This window comes from Phocoena phocoena, chromosome 1, assembly GCF_963924675.1.
Source record: "Phocoena phocoena chromosome 1, mPhoPho1.1, whole genome shotgun sequence".
Classification (NCBI taxonomy): domain Eukaryota; kingdom Metazoa; phylum Chordata; class Mammalia; order Artiodactyla; family Phocoenidae; genus Phocoena; species Phocoena phocoena.
Genome location: NC_089219.1, coordinates 124,423,118 through 124,446,032, shown reverse-complemented (window position 1 = coordinate 124,446,032; position 22,915 = coordinate 124,423,118). Strand labels below are relative to the sequence as shown.

General features: G+C 36.2%; 1 protein-coding gene across 3 annotated transcripts in view; it reads right to left on the bottom strand.

The window, feature by feature from the left end:
• POU2F1 (POU class 2 homeobox 1) overlaps positions 1-22,915 on the bottom strand; it is a 171,373-nt gene that overhangs the window by 66,643 nt on the left and 81,815 nt on the right. For 2 of the 3 annotated variants that reach the window (XM_065894807.1, XM_065894794.1), the window contains one exon: positions 12,987-13,052. In XM_065894807.1, the coding sequence (XP_065750879.1) occupies positions 12,987-13,044 (58 nt within the window). In that variant the 5' untranslated portion in view covers positions 13,045-13,052. Of the gene's footprint in view, positions 1-12,986; positions 13,053-16,272; positions 16,301-22,915 lie in introns of those variants that run through there. The other variant, XM_065894802.1, reaches the window with a different exon arrangement.

Here is a 22,915-nt window from a genome sequence, read left to right as displayed (position 1 = left end):
CAAAACTTATGGGATACAGCAAAAGCAGTTCTAAGAGGGAAGTTTATAGCAATACAATCCTACCTCAAGAAACAGGAAACATCTCCAATAAACAACCTAACCTTACACCTAAAGCAATAAGAGAAAGAAGAACAAAAAAACCCCAAAGGTAGCAGAGGGAAAGAAATCATAAAGATAAGATCAGAAATAAATGAAGGAAACAACAGCAAAGATCAATAAAACTAAAAGCTGGTTATTTGAGAAAATAAACAAAATTGATAAACCGTTAGCCACACTCATCAACAAAAAAAGGGAGAAGACTCAAATCAATAGAGTTAGAAGTGAAAAAGAAGAAGTAACAACTGATAATGCAGAAATACAAAGGATCATGAGAGATTACTACAAGAAACTATATGCCAACAAAATGGACAACCTGGAAGAAATGGCCAAATTCTTAGAAAAGCACAATCTTCCAAGACTGAACCAGGGAGAAATAGAAAATATAAACACGCCAATCACAAGCACTGAAACTGAAACTGTGATTTAAAATCTTCCAGCAAACAAAAGCCTAGGACCAGATGGCTTCACAGGTGAATTCTATCAAACATTTAGAGAAGAGCTAACACCTATCCTTCTCAAACTCTTCCAAAGTATAGTAGAGGGAGGAACACTCCCAAACTCATTCTACGAGGCCACCATCACCCTGATACCAAAACCAGAGAAAGATGTCACAAGAAAAGAAAACTACAGGCCAATATCACTGGTGAACATAGAGGCAAAAATCCTCAACAAAATAACTAGGAAACAGAATCCAACAGCACATTAAATGGATCATACACCATGATCAAGTGGAGTTTATCCCAGGAATGCAAGGATTCTTCAACATACGCAAGTTAATCAATGTGATACACCATATCAACAAATTGAAGGATAAAAACCATATGATCATCTCAATAGATGCAGAAAAAGCCTTTTGACAAAATTCAACACCCATTTATGATAAAAAACTCTCCAGAAAGTAGCCATAGAGGGAACTGACCTCAACATAATAAAGGCCATATATGACAAACCCACAACCAACATCATTCTCAATGGTGAAAAACTGAAACCATTTGCTCTAAAATCAGGAACAAGACAAGTATGCCACTCTTGCCACTATTATTCAACATAGCTTTGAAAGTTTTAGCCACTGCAATCAGAGAACAAAAAGAAATAAAATGAGTCCAAATCAGAAAAGAATTAAAGCTGTCACTGTTTGCAGATGACATGATACTATATATGGAGAATCCTAACGATACCACCAGAAAACTACTAGAGCTAATCAAAGAATTTGGTAAAGTAGCTGGATACAAAATTAATGCACGGAAATCTCTTGCATTTGTATACACTAATGATGAAAAATCTGAATGAGAAACACTCCCATTTACCACTGCAACAAAAAGAATAAAATACCTAGGAATAAACCTACCTAAGGAGATAAAAGACCTGTGTGCAAAAAATTATAATACACTGATGAAAGAAATTAATGATGATATAAACCGATGGAGAGATATACCATATTCTTGGATTGGAAGAATCAACATTGTGAAATTGACTATACTACCCAAAGCAATCTACAGATTCAGTGCAGTCCCTATCAAACTACCAATGGCATTTTTCACAGCACTAGAACAAAAAATTTCACAATTTGTATGGAAACACAAAAGACCCCGAATAGCCAAAGCAATCTTGAGAAAGAAAAACGGAGCTGGAGGAGTCAGGCTCCCTGACTTCAGACTATTTTACAAAGCTACAGTAATCAAGACAGTATGGTACTGGCACAAAAACAGAAAATATAGATCAATGGAACAGGACAGAAAGCCCAGAGACAAACCAACGCATATATGGTCACCTTATCTTTGATAAAGGAGGCAAGAATATACAATGGAGAAAAGACCGTCTCTTCAATAAGTGGTGCTGGGAAAACTGGACAGCTACATGGAAAAGAATGAAATTAGAACACTTCCTAACACCATACAGAGAAATAAACTCAAAATGGATTAAAGACCTAAATATAAGGCCAGACACTATAAAACTCTTAGAGGAAAACACAGGAAGAACACTCTTTGACGTAAATCACAGCAAGATCCTTTTTGACCCACCTCCTAGAGAAATGAAAATAAAAACAAAAATAAACAAATGGGACCTAATGAAACTTCAAAGCTTTTGCACAGCAAAGGAAACCATAAACAAGACCAAAAGACAACCCTCAGAATGGGAGAAAATATTTGCAAACGAAGCAACTGACAAAGGATTAATCTCCAAAATATACAAGCAGTTCATACATGGTCAATATAAAAGAAAACAAACAACCCAATTCAAAAACGGGCAGAAGATCTAAATAGACATTTCTCCAAAGAAGATATACAGATTGCCAACAAACACATGAAAGGATGCTCAACATCACTAATCATTAGAGAAATGCAAGTCAAAACGACAATGAGGTATCACCTCACACCGGTGAGAATGGCCATCGTCAAAAAATCTACAGAGAGTAAATGCTGGAGAGGGTGTGGAGTAAAGGGAACCCTTTTGCACTGTTGGTAGGAATGTAAATTGATACAGCCGCAATGGAGAATCGTATGGAGGTTCCTTAAAAAACTAAAAATAGAACTACCATACGACCCAGCAATTCCAGTACTGGGCATATACCCTGGGAAAACCATAATTCAAAGAGTCATGTACCACAATGTTCACTGCAGCTCTATTTACAATAGCCAGGACATGGAAGCAACGTAAGTGCCCAACGACAGATCAATGTATAAAGAAGATGTGGCACATATATGCAGTGGAATATTACTCAGCCATAAAAAGAAATGAAATTGAGTTATTTGTATTGAGGTGGATGGACCTAGAGTCTGTCATACAGAGTGAAGTAACTCAGAAAGAGAAAAACAAATACTGTATGTTAACATATATGTATGGAATCTAAACAAACAAAAAAATGGCTCTGCAAACCTAGGGGCAGGACAGGAATAAAGACGCAGACACAGAGAATAGACTTGAGGACACAGGGAGAGGGAAGGGTAAGATGGGAGGAAGTGAGAGAGAGGCATGGGCATATATACACTATCAAATGTAAAACAGATAGCTAGTGGGAAGCAGCCGCATAGCACAGGGAGATCAGCTGTGTGCTTTGTGACCACCTAGAGGGGTTGGATAGGGACGGTGAGAGGGAGACGCAAGAGGGAGGGGATATGGGGATATATGTATATGTATAGCTGATTCACTTTGTTGTACAGGAGAAACTAACACAACATTGTAAAGCAATTATACTCCAATAAAGATGTCAAAAATTAAAAAAAAAAAAAGAGTGGTCGTGGGGGAGAGGGTTTCTTCTACTCTAAGCTACTTCATTTACCAGTGCTCTGAAACCCAACACCTCCCTTCTCCTCTGGAACTTTGATTCCTGAATCATCCATCCTTTCTTTACCACTCCCCTCCTAGTAGTTTTCTCCTACCTTATAAACAGACTTGACCTCCTCTCCCATTCTTTCCTTCCTTTTATTCAATATATCATCATCATCACCATACTCATACTCATAGTAAATACTAATTATTGAGCACTTACTGAGTTACACATCTACTTGCTTTCAACATCAATTCTATGCAATGTATTATTATTTATTTCCATATTATAGCTAAGAAAACCATGGCACATAAGGAAATAATGTGCACAAGGTAACATAACTAGTAAGTGAAAGAACCAGGATCTGAATCCAGATGGTTTGGTTCCAGGGCCAAACTCTTAATCACTGTGCTACACAGCTTCTCATAGAGCTTCTAGTAAAAGAGTTGCCTACATTTATCTTTCCTTGCCTCAACTATTCACTTCTCTATCAACAGCAATTTTTTCCCCTGCCACTTACCTAAAGGTACTTTAGGTACCTAAAGTACCTAAAAGCTTTTAAAAAGTCCCTAGTATACAGAACGGATAAACAACAAGGTACTATTGTATAGAACAGGGAACTATATTCAATATCCTGTAATAAACCATAATGAAAAAGAATATGAAAAAGAAATATATGCATAACTAAATCACTTTGTTGTACAGCAGAAATCAACACAACATTGTAAATCAACTATACTCCAGTAAAATAAAGTTTTTAAAAAGTCCCTAGTAACTACTAACTGTCAAATCCAAAGGTCACATTTTAAGCTTTCTATGTCTCCACCTCTTTGCAAGACTTGATTACAATGAATACTAACTCCATGAACTCTGCTGTCTGGTTCACTTCTTTTTAAAAAAAATATTTATTTATTTATTTGGTTGTGCCAGGTCTTAGTTGCGTCAGGCAGGCTCCCTCGTTGTGGCATGCAGGCTCCTTAGTTCTGGCATGTGAACTCTTAGTTGTGGCATGCATGTGGGATCTAGTTCCCAGACCAGGGATGGAAAGCGGGCCCCCTGCATTGGGAGCGCAGAGTCTTAACCACTGTGGCACCAGGGAATTCCATGTTGGGTTCACTTCTGATCTCCACGGTTGCTCTTTCTTAGACCACTTAAGCATTGTCCAAAGGAAATTTATGTGATGATGGAAATGTTTTATATATATGCTATCTAATGTGGTAGCCACTAACCACATGTGGCTACTGAGCACTAGAAGGGTGGCTAACTTGACTGAATTTTTAATTTAATTTTAATTTAAACAGCCAAATGCAGCCTGTGGCCATCGTACTGGACATCCTACTTCATGCGCTTCTCTTCCTCTGTCTGCCCTTTCTATGTTGTAGAAGAGTTTTACCCTTGGTCCTCTTCTCAGCTATTCCACTCTCTTCCCAGCAGTATCTCCCTGCTAAGTACTTTCACATCTATATAAGCAACCAGATTTCTTTCCTCAGGAACATATCTCTATCTTCAATTACTCACTTCTTCACCTGCAAGTACCATATGGCACCCAAATGCAACATCTTCAAAACTGAATGTATCACCTCATTGTCAAGTCTACTCCTAGCTCAGGCAGTCCCTACTCAGGTAATGATGCTATGTCTATCCCAGTCCCAAGCCAAATACAGGTATTCATTTTAGATTACTCCTTTTCTTGCTTGCTTTTTTTTTTACTCCCTCTCAATCTCCTCTCCTCCTCTCGCAAATGCTTATTAAATCCGACCCCTGGCTTCCACTGCCACTGCTCTAAGCCAGAATGCTATATAATGGATCTAACTGAAACAGTAATGGAGTCTAGTTTTTTGCTTCAAGCAAGATTAAAGTATAACATGGCTGGAAAAATCTTTTATACTTAGAAAAAAAGAACACAAAAAAGTGGCATGATAGGAAGCTAAACTGCTTTGTAAGGAAGAAGTGAGAATATTACTATCTCACAATCTGTGCCTAAAGCATCCTTTTAGAAACACATCTTATTAATATTCCAAATTCTATTGGTAATGAATAAAAATGAAATGGATACTACCTTTAAAACCTTAATTTTTGTTACTGGGTTATCACTTGGTGAAAAGATCAACTGCTCATTCACTCAGTTAACAAAAGTATAATCTTAATTCAAATGTCACTTAGTATTCTCATAAGCTCTGCGGTATACCCCAAAACAACAACAAAAAATTCCCCACATGCAGCAAAGGGCAGGGCCAGGGCAAGTTTCTCATTATGTAGTGGTCAGAATCTCTTAGAAGCCATGCACTTTAACTGACATCTACCAAACCAAACACTAGAGGAGAGCCATCTTTCCTATAAGTGTTTGATTTTTTGCTTCTAGACCACCAAGAACAGAGTAATATATCCTCCACCATGCTCCTGAGGCTCTAGAAGTGCTCCAGCCAATTTCAATGACCTGTGGAACTACCCACTATTTAAAACATCACTATGAAGGAGGACCAAGAAAAATCAGTATCGGTATTGGTGTTTCCACCCTGAGGCTTATAAGAGCACTTGGGCCAGTGCAGAATGAAGCCCACACAGTAAAATACGTAATACATTAAAAATAATAACAGTAATAAGAATATTAGTAATAACCCCTGGATAAACGTAAGTTCAAAAGAAAATGGCCCCGTGGAGTCTGAAATGTACAATTGCTATACTCTGTTTTGATGAGAACTTTATGTGAGGCCTGTTCCTCAGTGAATTTCTGAGGCTTCGACTGAAAATGCTGGTATTTCATCTGGAAACATTTTCCAAAACAAGCGCTGCTTCAAGACATCAAGCTTCTTCAATTATTATGAAAAATAGCAGATATATTCACTGGTGCCCTGGTCTTTTCAACATCCTTTGTCCTCATCTTGGAGAAAATGATGTTTGATCATGCTCTCTTAAGAATATAACTCCCTAATATTAGCCATGGCACTAATAAGTCCCACAGAACAGATGCATCATTGGTTGCTAAGAACTTCTGATAGTATTTTTGGAATGCCACTTCATAAATGTATATTAGGTTGCATTAACAAATTTCTTTGACTTTTTCAGTTGCCAAAAAGATCTTGATATTATTATCCTGGGGAAAAAAATCATTTGAATGAAAAATCTAGTGAACCAGGTCAGGACAGGAAGCCTTAGCTCCACCATAATTCAGGTTACAAAAAAGACTTACAGTTAATTGACCATAAACTCAGTGAATCAACAGGTTAAAACTGAGTCCTCTGAAAATTGAGTCCTTGTCTGGTTATAAGGTGAGTCAGTTGCTTTAAAATAAAACAACTTTAATATTTCAAAACAGTTAAATATTATCAGAAAAAATAACATTCTAGATTTAAAAATTTTAACCTGATGTCCTTTTTAACTTTATTAATTATAAAAAAATAATTATAATAAGCCAGTGGTAAGTTTTTAAAAATAACAATAATAAGCCAATGGTAACAGCACTGGCTACACTAAAGTCTGTAACACTAATTCTGAGGATGACTAAATGATAAAGGATTTAGAAATCACATGGCACGATGGGAAAAATCTGGAGGTATTAGAAACCTTCAGTACAGCTTTATTCCTCCCATGTTAGCTTTACTGTTTCTTCATCCTAAACATACGCTGTCTACTACCATCACATTTAGATCCTACCCAGCTTCAAGGTCCAGTTTAAGTCCCACCTTCTTCAAAGCCTTCCCTCATCCTCCCAGCTAGAAATGATTTCTCCCTACACTGAATTCGCATAGACTCATGTCTATGAGACATTCTTATGAATATTCTTATGAATACTTGTTATGAATATTCTATTACATTTCCATACATGTAAGATAAATTTCCTGAGAATAAATTAATATTTTATTCAACTTTAGTGATCCTACCGAGTATAGTAGAGTGTCTTGCACAGTGGAGACAAAACAAAAGGAACAACATAGCTCAAAGGATAAGAGGATGGCTCTGCTCACTTTTATAGATATGTGTTTACAGATATGTGTGACTTTTGTCAAGGGACTAAAAACATCTAAGCCTCAATCCCTGATCTATAAAGAGAAAAAAATAATGCCTCATATGGTTGTTATAAGGATTAAATGAGACAATCTATGTAAGTGTTTAACACATCTAGTAAATACTTAATGAATGACAGCCACTATTATATTAAATTATTACTTTATAATGAATTGTAATATTTTATAATATATTACTTTATAATAAGTCACTTTATAATAAATGTCAAATAAATGAAGAAGACGTAGAATAGGGCAATGACTTCCAGAACAGCTTTCATTTTTAAAAGATGAGGAAAATCATTTTAATCTGTGTTACTGGTAAGGGCAGAATTCAAAAAAGTATAGATAACAGAGTTATACAACAACAGAATACGGTGCATTAAAAATTAACTGTTCCCTAACAATGGATGAGTCCAAGCACAGGGTAGATGACCATCTGTCAGGAATACTGATGAAAGAAGTCTGCCCTTTGATTAAAAAGTGAGCAAGCCTTTAAAATTTGTCTAATATGTTTTACAATAAAGAAAATGCTTTGGTTTTTCCTACCGATGTTTATAAAACTTTATACAGCGGCTTTACTTTTCCAATTGTCATCTATAATACAGTTGGTCAGATTTAATTTAGGATAAAGTACTGTGGCAGGCAGAACAGCCAACTCAAAGACATCCACATCTTAATCTCAAATGCTGTGAATAGTTACCTTACATGGTAAAAAAGATTCTGCAGATCGGATCAAGTCAAGGGTCCTGAGATGGGGGGAATTTATCCTCAATTATCTGGGTGGACCCAGTGTAATCACAAAATGGTCTTTATAAGAGAAAGAGGGAGGCAGGAGAGTCAGAGAAGATGTGATGATGGAAGCAGGGGTCAGAGAGAGAGAGAGAGAGAGAAAGAGAGAAAGAGAGAGAGACAGAGAGACAGAGAGGGGAAGACAGACAGACAGACAGACATAAAGACACTTTACTTCTGGCTTTGAAGATGGAGGAAGAGGCCATAAACCAAGGAATGTAGGTAGCCTATAGAAGCTAGAAAAGGGAAGGAAATGAATTCTCTCCACAGAGCCTCCAGAAGGAATGCAGCCCTTCCAAACCCTAATTTTAGGACTTCTGAACTCCAGAGCTGTAAGATACTAAATTTGTGTTGTTTTACCTAGCAATTTCACTATTAGTTATATACCCCAAAGAACTGTGTGCCAATGTTCAATGCAGCATTAATTCACAATGGCTAAAAGGTGGAAACAACCCAAGTGTCTATAAACAGATGAATGGATAAACAAAATGTGGTACAAACATACAATGGAGTATTATTCATCTGTAGATTGTGTAACATAGATAAACTTGAAAATGTGCTAAGCGAACTAAGTCAGACACAAAAGAACAAATGTTGTATGATTCCACTTAATATAAAGTATCTAGAATAGGCAAATTCAGAGACATAAGATACACATCTGTTTTCTTTAATTTGAGCTGACCCACAAGAAGCTTATTACTCCTTTTTATTTATTTTAATCAATTCCTTAAAGGTAACTATGTCAAAACTCATTCACTCTACTCATACCCCCAAATCCATTTCATTCAAAATCTTTGAGGTAGTATGAGATAATGAGAGGGAGGGGATATATGTATACATATAGCTGATTCGTTTCATTGTACAGCAGAAACTAAGACAATATTGTAAAGCAACTATACTCCAATTAAAAAAAAGAAAAAAGAAAGAAAGGTAACGAAAGGCTCACAGTCTTTGCAATCACAAATTACTAAACAGTTCTGAATTTATTTCCCTTATCTGTAAAATAGGCATAATACTATTTACCTTATAAGAGTATTTTAACAATTATGAAGTGTATATAATAAAGCAGCTAGCCGTGCACATATAGTAAGAACTCAACAAATGGTAACTGCTGCTATTATTACTACTATTATCTTTGCCTTCCCCTCCGATGACCGCCTCAACTACTTAAAAGAGAAATAAGAAAAATGGAACAATCTGACATGAATTATTCCTCATTTTCCTTCCCCTTTCCACCTCAATTTTCTGTCATTGTTTGATCTTAGCTTCTTCTCCCCAATATAAAAAAAGGGTATATCCTTTTCCATTTTCAAAGTTAACCCTCCATTCTGTACTTTTGATCCTAACTCCTTCCCCTACCTCAGTTCCGTCAGTTGTTTTTCTTTTTTTTTTTTTTTTTTTATGCGTTACGCGGGCCTCTCACTGCTGTGGCCCCTCCCGTTGCGGAGGACAGGCTCCGGACGCGCAGGCTCAGCGGCCATGGCCCACGGGCCCAGCCGCTCCGCGGCATGTGGGATCCTCCCAGACCGGGGCACGAACCCGTGTCCCCTGCATCGGCAGGCGGACTCTCAACCACTGCGCCACCAGGGAAGCCCAGTTGTTTTTCTTTAATTCCTTTCTCTCTGGTGGTTCCTTCCACCTGGCCTATGAACATACTCAAATTTCCTCAAAGAAATACCACTATGGTACTTTCCTATACCTCTTCTTGAATAACCTTCTCTTGAATTACCCTGAATCCGTCACCTGCGTATCTGTCTCATCTCTAATGGATTGCTAACTCTTCAAAGACTGAGGGTATCTCATTTATTTGCATTAACATCTTTTAATAACACCAAGTATAGTATTTTACATATAGGACAGGCACAGACTTAAATAAATGAATAAACCTAAGCAACAGATTTTCTGTGAACATATAAGGGCTCTTTGACAAAAGCGCATTGTCAGATTTAGCTGCTCAACCTAAATAAATCACTCTGGTTGGAGAAAGGCAAAGAAGTAACGTATCAAATACAATCTTAACTTTATAATACCATTCTCTTGAAATGTCACAAAATCAAAAATTATTTTTTCCTGAAATGTTTAAAATTGTTGTAGTCTACACGAAAGTATTCTGAATCCAGAAAATGTGAAACTTTGGTTTTATTATAATGCTAGTGTTCTTTCCATTGAAAAGTTTTGTTATTCATAAACCAACAAAAACTAAGAACCCATATATTCTTTACAGTTAAGCAATCTGCAGGTTTGTTAGTTATATTTTAAAATAAAAATACATTTATAAGCAAGTAATTATCTGAATAAACTGTAATTTTATTTTATTATTTTTTATTTTTTGACTGCACTGAACGGCATGTGGGATCTTAGTTCCCCAACCAGGGATTGAACCCTCGCCCCCTGCAGTGGTAGCGCATAGTCTTAACCACTGGACCACCAGGGAAGTCCCAGTAGACTGTAATTTTACATCTAATGTATCAGACATGATACTTAGTATGCAAACTGGAACTCAAATGTATTTTTATGTTCCTAAGCTAACCAACTGACATCAGTGGGAAATGCTAAGAACACAATGACAGACCCTTAACATTTGAGAAACTAGACATTCAAGGTTATCCTCAAGTGAATGTAAAAGCCCATAATATGGAAGTAATGTGTAATTTTATAAAGGCAACAAATGCTTCAGTCAACATACAGAAAGTGAGTCACCACGCTCCAGAGTTAGGATGGCTGGTCATCTCATGTTTGATCCAATTTCTCTTATTTCATTAGCAGTAATTCTTGTGAAAAAGGAATAAAGATTTTCCCTATTTGTAAAATCAACTACCACTGCTGCTGGTGGAAATAAAAAAGTCTAAGAAAGCACTAGTTTTCAGCCACAAAATCAGAGTCTTAGAGACATTAAAAAGTAAAATATCTAAATTCATAGCGCTTAGCTCTATGGTGAATGCGTCTGCCATGCAATCCATATTAAAACAGGGCAAGAAATTCATGGAACTGTTTCAGCAAGTGTTCCAGCTAGAATTTGTCTTACATAGCTCTATAAATGGTTTTAGACCCAAATATATATATATACAAAGCTTTGCTTAAATTTTCAGTTTTATTTTATTACAGTTCATGGGAGAAACCATGTGCAGGGTGTAAATCCTAATCCTGCCTTTATTTCCCGGCTGGTTTTGTGCCTCAATTTCCTATTCCTTGAAATAATACCTAACTTGCAGGGCTGCCATAAGAACTCAAAACTCAGGTAATGCATACAGTGCTTAAGGTTTTTAAAAACATGTCATCAGGGTTTTATTAAATGTGGTGCTCAATAAATGGTAGCTACTGAAACTTCTATTATAGTAATGGATTCCCAAGGAATCCGATATAGTGTTTTTTCAGTGTTCTCCAATCATTCTGAGTCTGTTTCTCTTCCCTTAGAAATACATGCCTCTTCTTTGAATCTGAATCCTTTAGGCATGGGTGTCCTGCTCACTCTCTTCTAGCGTCTTAATGGGATCAACCGCCCTATTTCTCTCTGCAAACAAGTCCCACACCTAAGCTAGATGGCCACAATACTGGCAGAGGGACTGCGGCTACAAAAAAATGCAAGGCGGAGCCCAAACAGGGGACAGAAAGGAGACTGGCTGACACTTCAGACAGAACAGAATGCTGCCCCTCCCCTTCGCGGGATGTATTTACAGCAGCCTACCTGGCTAGCCTCAGTTGGAGTAACTTGAGAGACATGTTAAATACAGCAGGAAGCCCCACTGCTCAGTTTCACATAAAGAGGCAGGTATGCTTTAAAGATTAAAAGATTAACAAGTACCTCCAGGTACCAAAAAATTTTAAACGAAAGATATGTAGGCAGGAAGCTGCTGCATTGGTTCAACTCATTTACTTCAAATTAAAAGGTGTTATGGCCAGTAGGGGTGGAAAACAAAGACAGTCTCCAAGAATGACTCTCATTTTTACTATCTCTCATGGTTAGGCATTTTAAAAATCACGAGTCAAAGAGGCAACGCTCTCTGCTAGTAAAAACCTAGTGAAACTATTACTTTCTGGGTATCCCTGCCCATAATTCCCTTCTTAAATGGTTGATAAAGATACATAGTCAAATGTCGAGTATGGGCTGTGGAGACAATCTATCCTTTACAGACTCACCTTCCTCCCATGGGGGCCTCAGTTTCCTCATTTTTATGGTATTAATTTTCTCTTGATACAGGGTTTAATCAAGTGTAAATTTTTTTTAAAAAATTATGAAATAAAAGGATGTATTAGACACAGGTGTGTGTTTTTATCTACTCACAATACCATTACTTCAATACAATTTATACTGAATGTGGATAAGATTTCCCATTTTGATTAACACCTATAACAAGAGCAACTTTTTTGTTATAGCCATTCAACTTTTTGAATGGCTGTGTAGCTGGCACCATGCTTAACACATTTCCTTTAATACTCACAATGACTTATGAAATTTATTATCCCCATTTTATAGGTGAACAAATTAAGTCCTTTTCAAAAAGACTGGGGAAACTGCCTGAAGTCACACAGCTTAGTAAGTGGCTAGTAAGTCATTCCCAGAACTAACGGACCCAAAGGACTAGTCTCTCAACTACTCTGTAGTTTCTCTGATATATGGCAGCAAAAGATGAAACAATCTGCAGAAGTTAGATAATCTTAAGTCAATACAATCCCAGTTCCTGCAAATATTAGCTAATATTTGACAACTTCAATACTCAAATTGGTCTTTATTCACCGAATACAAGTCACAGTTAAATGGTAAGTTTCTTCTTTTAGCTCTATTACATCTAATTAAAAAGCTGGATCTGAGAACGATCTTGTACCTGTGTTGCCATCTCCACTCTCCATAGATGGTTTACTGGTTTCTGACGGATTGTTCATTCTTGAGTCTGCAATAAATCAGAAGAGAATAGGTTTTGAAAATATTGGGGATGTGGTTAGGGAGGCAAAATTGTGGCAAAGGAAAAGGTCAAGAATATTGACTATTGTTACAGTCCTACAGTTCAAGGAGAGATGGTATCAACATTAAAACATTGCAAACTATAACAAAATTTTATCTGAAAGAAATTCAGGATTCCCTTAACTCTGAAGTGATCCACAAATAAATTGTCTTTCTAAAGAACCTTAAGATTCTGCCAAGAGAAATAACAGAAATCTAACCTGCAAAAAAATTATAATAGAGTATAGTATAAAAAAGAGGAAAAATGTTTTATAATATGAAGCATAAAGTATATTAAATAAACAAAGTTGGGGCAGGGAGGAGGAGAGAAGTACCTCACAAAGTAAAATATGTTATTCCCAAATAAAGTTTCTTTTTTCATAAGTAAAGATATTCATTAATTGTAACCTAAATAATCTACTGGTAATCTTGATTACAGACTGGACAATACCTCAACCTAACAGAATAAAATGAAAACATGTCTAAGAAAAGTATCTCCATATTTACTCCCCACCCCCTGCCCCAAAACAAATTAAACATGCGTCAAAGTGAGAATATATCGAATTCAAACCTCAATCATAAACCAGTACAAGAAGCTGGACTACAAGGCATAACAGATACATCTAATAACTGCAAAATTAAATCACAACCACACCCAGTTAAAAATTATACTGCCTTGATATCCTAAATGAATGCTTTCATAGTAATACATTTTCATCAAGCAATATTAAGTATCCTAGAAGATATGCAAGAGGAAAGACAAGAACAAGTCTGCTTTTCTTCTACCTCTCCTAAAGGGTAAAAGCTATACATTTAATAGGTATCTTATTCTACTTCTCCTGTGAACTCAAACTTAGCATATTTATAGTCAAAGAAGTTTACTATCAAGCAAGCTCTACCTTTTCCCTCAATGGGTTAAGAACCATTTAACTATAATTATTAGCAGAGAATAATACTTAAACTATATATTATATTCAATTTTTTGACTGAACAGCCCATTTTGTCATCTGCTTAAATGTTTAACTAGAAAATCAAAACAATCATTAGTAGTCCCAACCATGTTGTCCATGGTTACTTTATCCACATGCATAACTGATGAGAAAGATCAAGAATCCTTCTCTCATAAATTTCATTTCCAACCTGGAAGCTGTGTAATAGCTTTTTAAATAGTTTTTGAAACAAATGCTTGCCTTATGGGCTTAAGCAGTTCTATCATATATTTGTTTTGTTCTTCACATGTTCAAATGGTTCAAATTTGTATGTCTGTGGTCATAAATGAGGGTAGTTCTATAACTTCCTTCCCCCTACAGAAGAATTTAAATATCATCTGAAAGCATACTAAGGTTTGAAAGGAACAGGTGTACAGCTTAGTAAACATCAGCTTTCTGAATGACTTAACCAAAATCTTATGAAAGTCAACAAAAACCACAACAAATGTAATAGAATACACCATTAAGCATACATGCTGCTCAATGCTTCCTTTAGAATGTATTTTAAAAGAAAGTGGGAAAAAATGATGAAGCAGTTAACATTCATCAGAAGGGTAACAATGTTTTCCACATACCATAAAAACAAAGCTGTAGGCATAATTCTCAACAAGTCATGACCTGCACAACTCATACCCTGATTTCCACATCTAAAAATTAAAAATTATGTCACAGGTATTCTATGTGAATCTTCTATGCATTTTCTATCAAACTGTCAAGAGTTTAATACACATACGCAAAAATAAATAAAACCAAATCCTGATTAATTGAACAACTATGGATGTTGTACACTGGAATGGAATGGAAGAATGTTTAAATGATATTTACTGTGAACTGAAAATTACAGATATAATGTCTAATTCTAAAATATAATGCTAAAAATATTTCAGAAAGGTACTTTCCTTTCCTTTCTTGAGTTCCCAACTTAGTAGATGTAAAAGAGTAAATACAAGTAAGTTCTTTTTTTGATATGTGAAGTTTGTTTTTTCCCTCTGGGCACACTGAACTGACTGTATGAGTCTAATACACAGTCTACAGGTTGCTCTTGGATTGAATTCTTGACATCAGTTTGTTATTTTAGTCATTCACCCTTTTAATAGTGATTTTTATCATGCTGTACAAGTATTAGTACTACCCTGGGTTTAGCCCATGCCTTCCAGCTAAAAATTCAAACATTTTCAGAACTATCACTTTATTTTATCCAGAGCTACTGTGATGGTGATGGGGGGCAGCCTCAATTTTTCAAGCAGGAAAAATTACCTACAGGAAAAAAAAATCATTTGTAGAGGTTTTAAAACTAAGATATCAGAGACCTGGAATTCTTATCATCACCTGGAGAGGTGACCAGAGTAACCCAAAGAGGTTTCAACAATTTTGCATACAAACCGAAAAAACTCAACACAAAATATGGCCACCATGGTCACAGTAAGTCTAAAAAACAAAGTGCCTCAATCTATTTTAAATCTTAATCACCAAAGAGAGTTTATATATTCAAGCCACACATCCCCCTCCCCAAATCTTGTTGTTCTAAAGGAAAAACTCTAAAAACAGGCTTTCCAACACTTAAAAATTATTTCCTGAAGAACAGAAGTTGATTTTTTTTTTAAATAAAAAAGGCTAGTATTAGCCAAAATTTGAAAACAGTTAACAGTTTCTAAAATCTGGAAATTGATCAACAGTCCTATTGCAGTAACCATTCCAATTACCTTCTGCATTAGCATTTATGGGAACAACTATGCACTATGGCTCCATCTTACTTTTCACTAGGCATTTTTTATAGAAGACATTCACATTCGGTATGCAAAACTTTTTAAATTAATATGTACATATTATTTAGGTACACTTTGTACCTTGTTTCAGATTTAGACTGTTTTTAGAACTACATGAAATGCTCTCAATAGAAATTTCCAAAAAGCAAAAATGTCCTCCATTCCAGTTGAACTCTAAATCCACACTATTTACTGAAAATATCCTCTGAACCAGAAGAGCTAGCGGTAGGGAGGGACCTACTGCAAATTCAAGCAGGCTTGTGCTTTGCAAATGCTTTCCTCCTTCCCAGCTCAATCCACTTCTCCCCCCTCCCCCGAGTTGGTTGCATATGCGATTAAGCATTTATGCATAGTCAACTCCACACATGCTATTTCCATATTAAAGCTTATAAGAAAGAACCGTGCTGGTACCCACCTAGAACATAGTCACTGCAGTCCAGCATTGCTGTGAAATCTTCTAGAGGTTCAGACAGTCCAAAGCAAGGAAGAAACAGGTAGCGGTTTGGGGTAGGGGAAAGAAGGTACTATTATTTCTAACAAATCTACACTATATTCTTAAAAGAACAAGGGTGGGAGGTGGAAAGTGGATTGGGGGAGAAGCGAAATACAACTTCAGTTACACCATAGCAATCTTCAACTGAATAAGGAAACTTCAGTTGCTCACAGGAGTTTTAGCCTCTCCTACCAGCTAGGACTGACATTGTCAAGGCAACTGAAGCATGAAAAGTTCCTCTTTTTGTAATAAAATAGAAACAAAGATTGCAGCTGGCAGTTTCCATAATGAAGCTTTATCAGTATGCGCGTGATTAGGGCCTTATGCAAATCTCTCCTCGTTAGCACAGCAGCCAGTACTTTGAAGTCCACGAACAATTCATTTACAGAATACACTGAAAGCACTCCCTGCATAATTTAAATCATTGCATAAATATTTATCAGTCCATTTGCATATTAATTGGCAGTGCATGAAGGGAAAAATTATCTCCTGAGTGCCAGCATAATAATTAGGAGGATAAAATGAGATTTCTTCCAATGGCCTGGCTTCTTGGACCTAACTTGAGATAGTACCGGGGGAGAAGGGAGGGACAGGAGACAGAGTTCTGTTAAAATGCCACTGAAATGACACGTACAAATTAGAAACAACTCTACAGTCTTAAGCACCTTTAATCTTATTCCTGCTGGCAACAATGACTTCAGTAATAAGGGGATTTGCAAAAAGCTTTCTACACAATCCAAATAATCCCAAGGAAACAATTAGCAAGGTAGAAGCAGAACATAGGGCTGTCAAGATGGTGCTAGCCTACTGACAGAGAATTTTCCGAATATTAACATACACTGTCAGGTGAAAGTCCTACTTTAAAACGAGGCACCAGTATAAATCCGGAAGCAGTGTAGGATCTATAAAATTATCTTCCAGAGTATGAAAATTCATTATCTACAAATGCTTTTATACTACCAAATTAACCAAATAGATTAGTTGAATACCACATATCATACAATATTCTTCCCCCATCAGAATCAATCTAAAGTGTACGACAGTCTGTTATTTATAATATCAATCATCAAAAAATGGGTCATGTAAATTGTAGAATTAGTATTTTCAAGTAAATTTCATTTAATGTATATGAATCTATAGACTCAGAATACTTACAAAAGAATATATTTATTTAAAGTGAATTTACAAGGTAAAACATCAACCCCAAATTTTTTAGGCATTACCGTATGACAACATTCCAATGTTATCATCATAGACAATTCAGGAGATTTGTAAAAACCCATGAAATAGGCATTATTACCCCCCTTTTAAAATAAGGAAACTGAGGCACAGAGAGCTGAAGTAGTTTATCTAATGTCACACTAATAATCTGGAGTCAGGATTTAAAACCAGATTTTGCTGACATTAAAATTTGAGCTCTTGGCTACTATTATACCTATGGACAAGTTATACATTTAAGGAACTGGTAGGCATGGGGGGCTTGAATCAAGCAGCAGACTAAAATAGCTTACTTTCAGTGTAGTAAGGAAGCCAATAATTGGTGACAACAATTTTGTGTTTAAAAGTCAAGGGTGTATGGATACACAGAAGAGTGCACTAGGCTTGAGGCGAGTTCTCAAGGGTATTATTCCATTAACAATTGCTTTTATTTAGAACTAATCTTCAAGGATGCCAAGTGTCTGATTTTTTAAAATATGTATGTACCTTTTCCCAACATTAAGGATGAAATTAAATTCAACATGCATATGAGGAAATGAAAGACAACATTTCTATAAGGGACCTTCAAAAGATTTCCCTGCAAGTCAATAACTTTGCTAGGAACAGAACCAAAAACCTTTCTTAACTTTTAGATCAGCACTCTATTTATACTGCTAGTTTTTCTATGTTTTACAGAACCACAAAATCCATAAAAGGAGAGGGTTTGGGGGAGAAATTTAACAATGACGTGTAGTACCCATGAGACTTTCCCTCTTTGAACCTTCCTTTTCTCATCTGTAAAATGATACTATCTTTTTCATGAGGTTGCTGTGCGGATAAATGTGCTTGTGCTTCTCAGACTAGACCCTGGACTGGAGCATGAGGTAGTTGTGCCAGGGAAGACCTCAAGACACGATAAACATGGTGCATCCTTTAAGAACATTGATTTTATTCAATAATGAATCATAATACTTTTTAGTAAAACAATCAAGAATATATTATGGAACAGAATACAAAATTCAAAAGAGTTTTTTAAGGTAGAATGTATTGGATTATACAACTTCTACTTGGTGGGAAAATATGAGAAGAAATGATGAATGTGAATAAATGCTTCTTTCCTTCCTCTTTTGCCTTCATCAAATTTTACATTTATTGCCTGTATTTATCATAGAATCTCTCTGCATCTCACCATCTACCATCTACCTTACTGCATGCAGTTAAAACCTCTAAACTACCTTTCTTATGCCAATTAGGTCTTTCATACATTAGTTAAGGATGACTTATAGCGACAGCCAGACAATCACTGCCAACGAAGGAGTATTTGCTGGAAGGTACCTTGCAGGGCAGGATTTCAGCAGTATAATAATCCTCCTCCCCCTCAGGCCAAGAGTCCCACAGGGTCTCTGCACAGCAGGCCTATAGCTCACTAACTCACACAGGTTACTATGCAAAGTGGGACCTCCTTCCCCACTGCTGCACAACTCACTATCTTCACTGCAGGAAGAGGGAGAGGGGCAAAAGAAGGAGGCAGCACTGAGATGCAGCTATCCAGAGTGACAGGAAGCCTCACCTTACCCAGGCAGCTGACTCGGTCACAATGGTGGGGGTGAGAAAACTCCCCTCCTGCCACTCTTGATCTAGGTACTTTGTGCATTCTAGAAGTCAGGCTTAAATACTAGAAGGTTGTCCAGGCCTTCTACAGTTGGACTGGGAGAGGGATGGCCACCATTTCTCCTCTACAGTCCCTTAACCGTGGAACAGCTGATCTGAAAGAGGGAAAGAGCTTTTCCCACAAAGTCTCAAATGTTCACCTCATTTGGTCCTCTGTCTGAAATATCAGATTAAAACTTAACCTAAAAAGAATACCCCTTTTAAAAAGGAAAACCATTTCTGGGAAGTTTGTAGGATTGTTATTCACACTTCAGCATGAATTAATCCAATTAAATTGCTTTCCTTTAAGACCTAGTTTAGGAGTTGATTAGTGAGGTAATGGTTGTTTCCATTGGAAAACAGGCCAATAAACTCTTTTTTTAAAAAGAAATTTACTTTTTTTTTGAAGTATGGTTGACTTACAGTGTTTCAGATGTACAGCAAAGTGATTCAGATATGTATGTATCTTTTTCAGATTCTTTCCCATTAAAGGTTATTACAAGATATTGATTATAGTTCCCTGTGCTATACAGTACATCCTTGATTTTTACCTATTTTATACATAGTACTGTGTATATGCCAACCCCAAATTTCCAATTTATCTCCCTCGCCCATCTCCCTTGGTAACCATAAGTTTGTTTTCTATGTCTGTGAGTCTATTTTTGTTTTGTAAATAAGTTCATCTATAGAATTTTTTAAGTTTCCACATATAAATGATATATGATATTTGTCTTTCTCTGATTTACTTTACTTAATATGATAATCTCTAGGTCCATCCATGTTGCTACAGATGGCATTATTTCATTCTTTTTAATGGCTGAGTAATGTCCACTGTGTATATATATCACATCTTCTTTATCTATTCATCTGCTGATGGACACTTAGGTTGCTTCCAGGTCTTGGCTACTGTAAACAGTGCTGCTATGAACATTGAGGTGCATGTACCTTTTTGAGTTAAGTTTTCTTGGGATATATGCCCAGGAATGGGACTGCAGGATCATATGGTAACCCTATTTTTAGTTTTGAAAGGAATCTCCATACTTTTCCCCATAATGGCTATACCAATTTACACTCCCACCAACAGTGTAGGAGGGTTCCTTTTTCTCCATACCCTCTCCAGCATTTATTATTTGTAGACTTATTACTGATGGCCATTTTGACTGGCATATGTGAATGATGCCCCCTAAGGCTGCAATACAGGGATTTCAGTGCTTAAAACAACAGCAACAACAACAAAAAAACCCCCAAAATGGAATGTCTACCATTTACTAAAAATTTAGATGGGCAAATACCAAGAAAGAACTTACTTTATCAATTTGGCTATTAAGCACTGCCAAATAACAAGAGATCTGAAGGATAATCTTATTTCACAAAAAGTAAACTGAGGCCTAGAGAATGACTCTTAGGTGACACAGCTATTAAGTAGCAGAGAAAGTGGGGGTGGGGGGTATATAATACGGAAGTATGAGAGGAAAATAAGTACAATAAAATATGCTGAAACTCTTACCACATGACACAGAGATCTGTAGTTGCTGGTCAATTAAAAAGGTCAACTTAAATATAAAACCATTTATACATACCTTAAACATTTCATTTTAACATAAAGCACAAAACTATACATTCATTCACCAACCTTTTGATGTTGGACTAAAGCCTTTGCTTTAAGTTTGGGTCCACTAATTTGAATTTCCTCTTCTTTCTGGGATACATCATGCCCTTAACACACACTCTAATATTTCCAGTTTCAATTTCTTTAGCTTTGTTTTTCAAGCTTATCACATTTTCACATTTTATGTATGTGTATAAAATAAATATTAAAAACTCAAGAAAAATTTCATGAAACAATGCTCCTTCCTAGGTGTAATGTACTGATATGTTCTAATACATTTCTTCTTTTTTTTAAATTGATTTAAACCTAAGTTGATTTCATGACCCATGGACTGAAAAACTGCTTTAAAAGACACGTGAAGCAATCTGAGTACAGAATCTTTTTCCTTCTTACTTACTTTTTTTTTTTAAGAATAATTTATCCCTGATATTTTACAGCTCCCTTGTTCTCATCTAATTCAGCAGTATTTTTTTTTTTACTTATTACCCTTTATCAGATCTTTTCAAAGCATTCAACTTAAGTTTTCACAGAAACATCACTTCTCTTTCCCTTGATTTATATAATAATTATTTAAACTGTGTGATTAAAATAAGTATAAACCAGCATGAAAAGGCTTGAGAGCACAAACATGTAAATGACTCCTGATATCCATACAGCTTCAGCAGCAGCAGCAGATATGCACAGACATACTAAGGAGGAGGCATTCAGCATGCTGTCGGGGAATCATCAGTATGTTTCAAGCAGGAATTCTCAGGGCATCAGTTAATTGGATCAGTCATTTAAGAGGTGGTTTGTTAAGGAAGCTACCACACTAGAAAGCAGCTAGTATTAAGTGGCTCATGCTCTGGTGTCTTCCATAACCTGTGCTATCTTATTTTTCTACAGCCATGCCATAGCTCATTTACTGCTCAGTCCAACACTCCGGCATCTTTTCAGCAAACATAGCAACATCACAAAATCCAATCCTGAATTGCTAAGCTGTAAAAGCTTAAATCTTGTGTAGCTTTACTAAAGTTTTACCATTACACTAAATTTTTCTGTCTAGTCTATCTTACCATCCTGTTTCTTTACTTCTATAACTGTCTTTTATTTGTTCTAATGTAAAGAGTTTTGCAAAGTCATTTATTTCATGTATGAACACATTCAACAAGTATTTTACTAAGTGCTGCCAGACACCAGGATAGGAACTGGGTCTACAACGCTGAGCCAAAGAATGCTTACAATTCAATAGTAAGCAATCATCTAAATACAGAGTTACAAAGTGTGAAAATTCCATGGAAGATCAGGTGACAACATGGCTTTAACACAGGCCTATTATTTGTCTTGACATACTTGGCTACTATTAGAGTTCTCTAACTTCAAGAAATGGAATGTGACTTCTTCTCTGATTCCATTTACTAAATCCATGAAAAACAGGCTTTGTTTTATTTAAAACCACATGCTGCTTTGTTTATTGTCATTCGTCCTTTGAACTATTTTGTTTCACTTCTGATATTGGTAATTTGCGACTTCTCTCTTTCTATCTCTTACTCCCAGGTTTCATAAATTTGTGTGAAAATACAGGTAACACAAGTATCCCAAAGTTCTACATGAGATACAAAATCTAAAGATATACTCCTTCACTAAACTAATTAAAATGTTCTTCAGACTAATCGGATGTTATTAATATCTCTTACCATTAACAGTACAGTGGCAGTCATTCCATAAATATTTACTAACTCTCAAACTGTCTGAAATACCGTTCCCTCCCTATATCAACTAGTGAAAAGTCTATCTATGCTATAAAGACAGGCTCAAAAGTTATGACCACAGATCTTCATTCCCCTCACTGTCAAGTAACTATCTGTTTCCCTGAAATCATATAGCAATGATAATATCCCTCTCTTTTGTTTTTAACTTTCTACTTTGAAATAGTTAGAAATTCACAGGACTTTATAGAGACGGGTCTCATGTACTCTTCATCCAGTTTCCCCCACTGGTTACTACATCTTATATAACTAACAGTACCGTACAACTAACAGTACAAATCCAGGAAACTGGTATAGAGCATATGTAAAGTTCTATGTTATTTTACTGTCACGTGTGTAGATTCATGTAACCACCACTGCA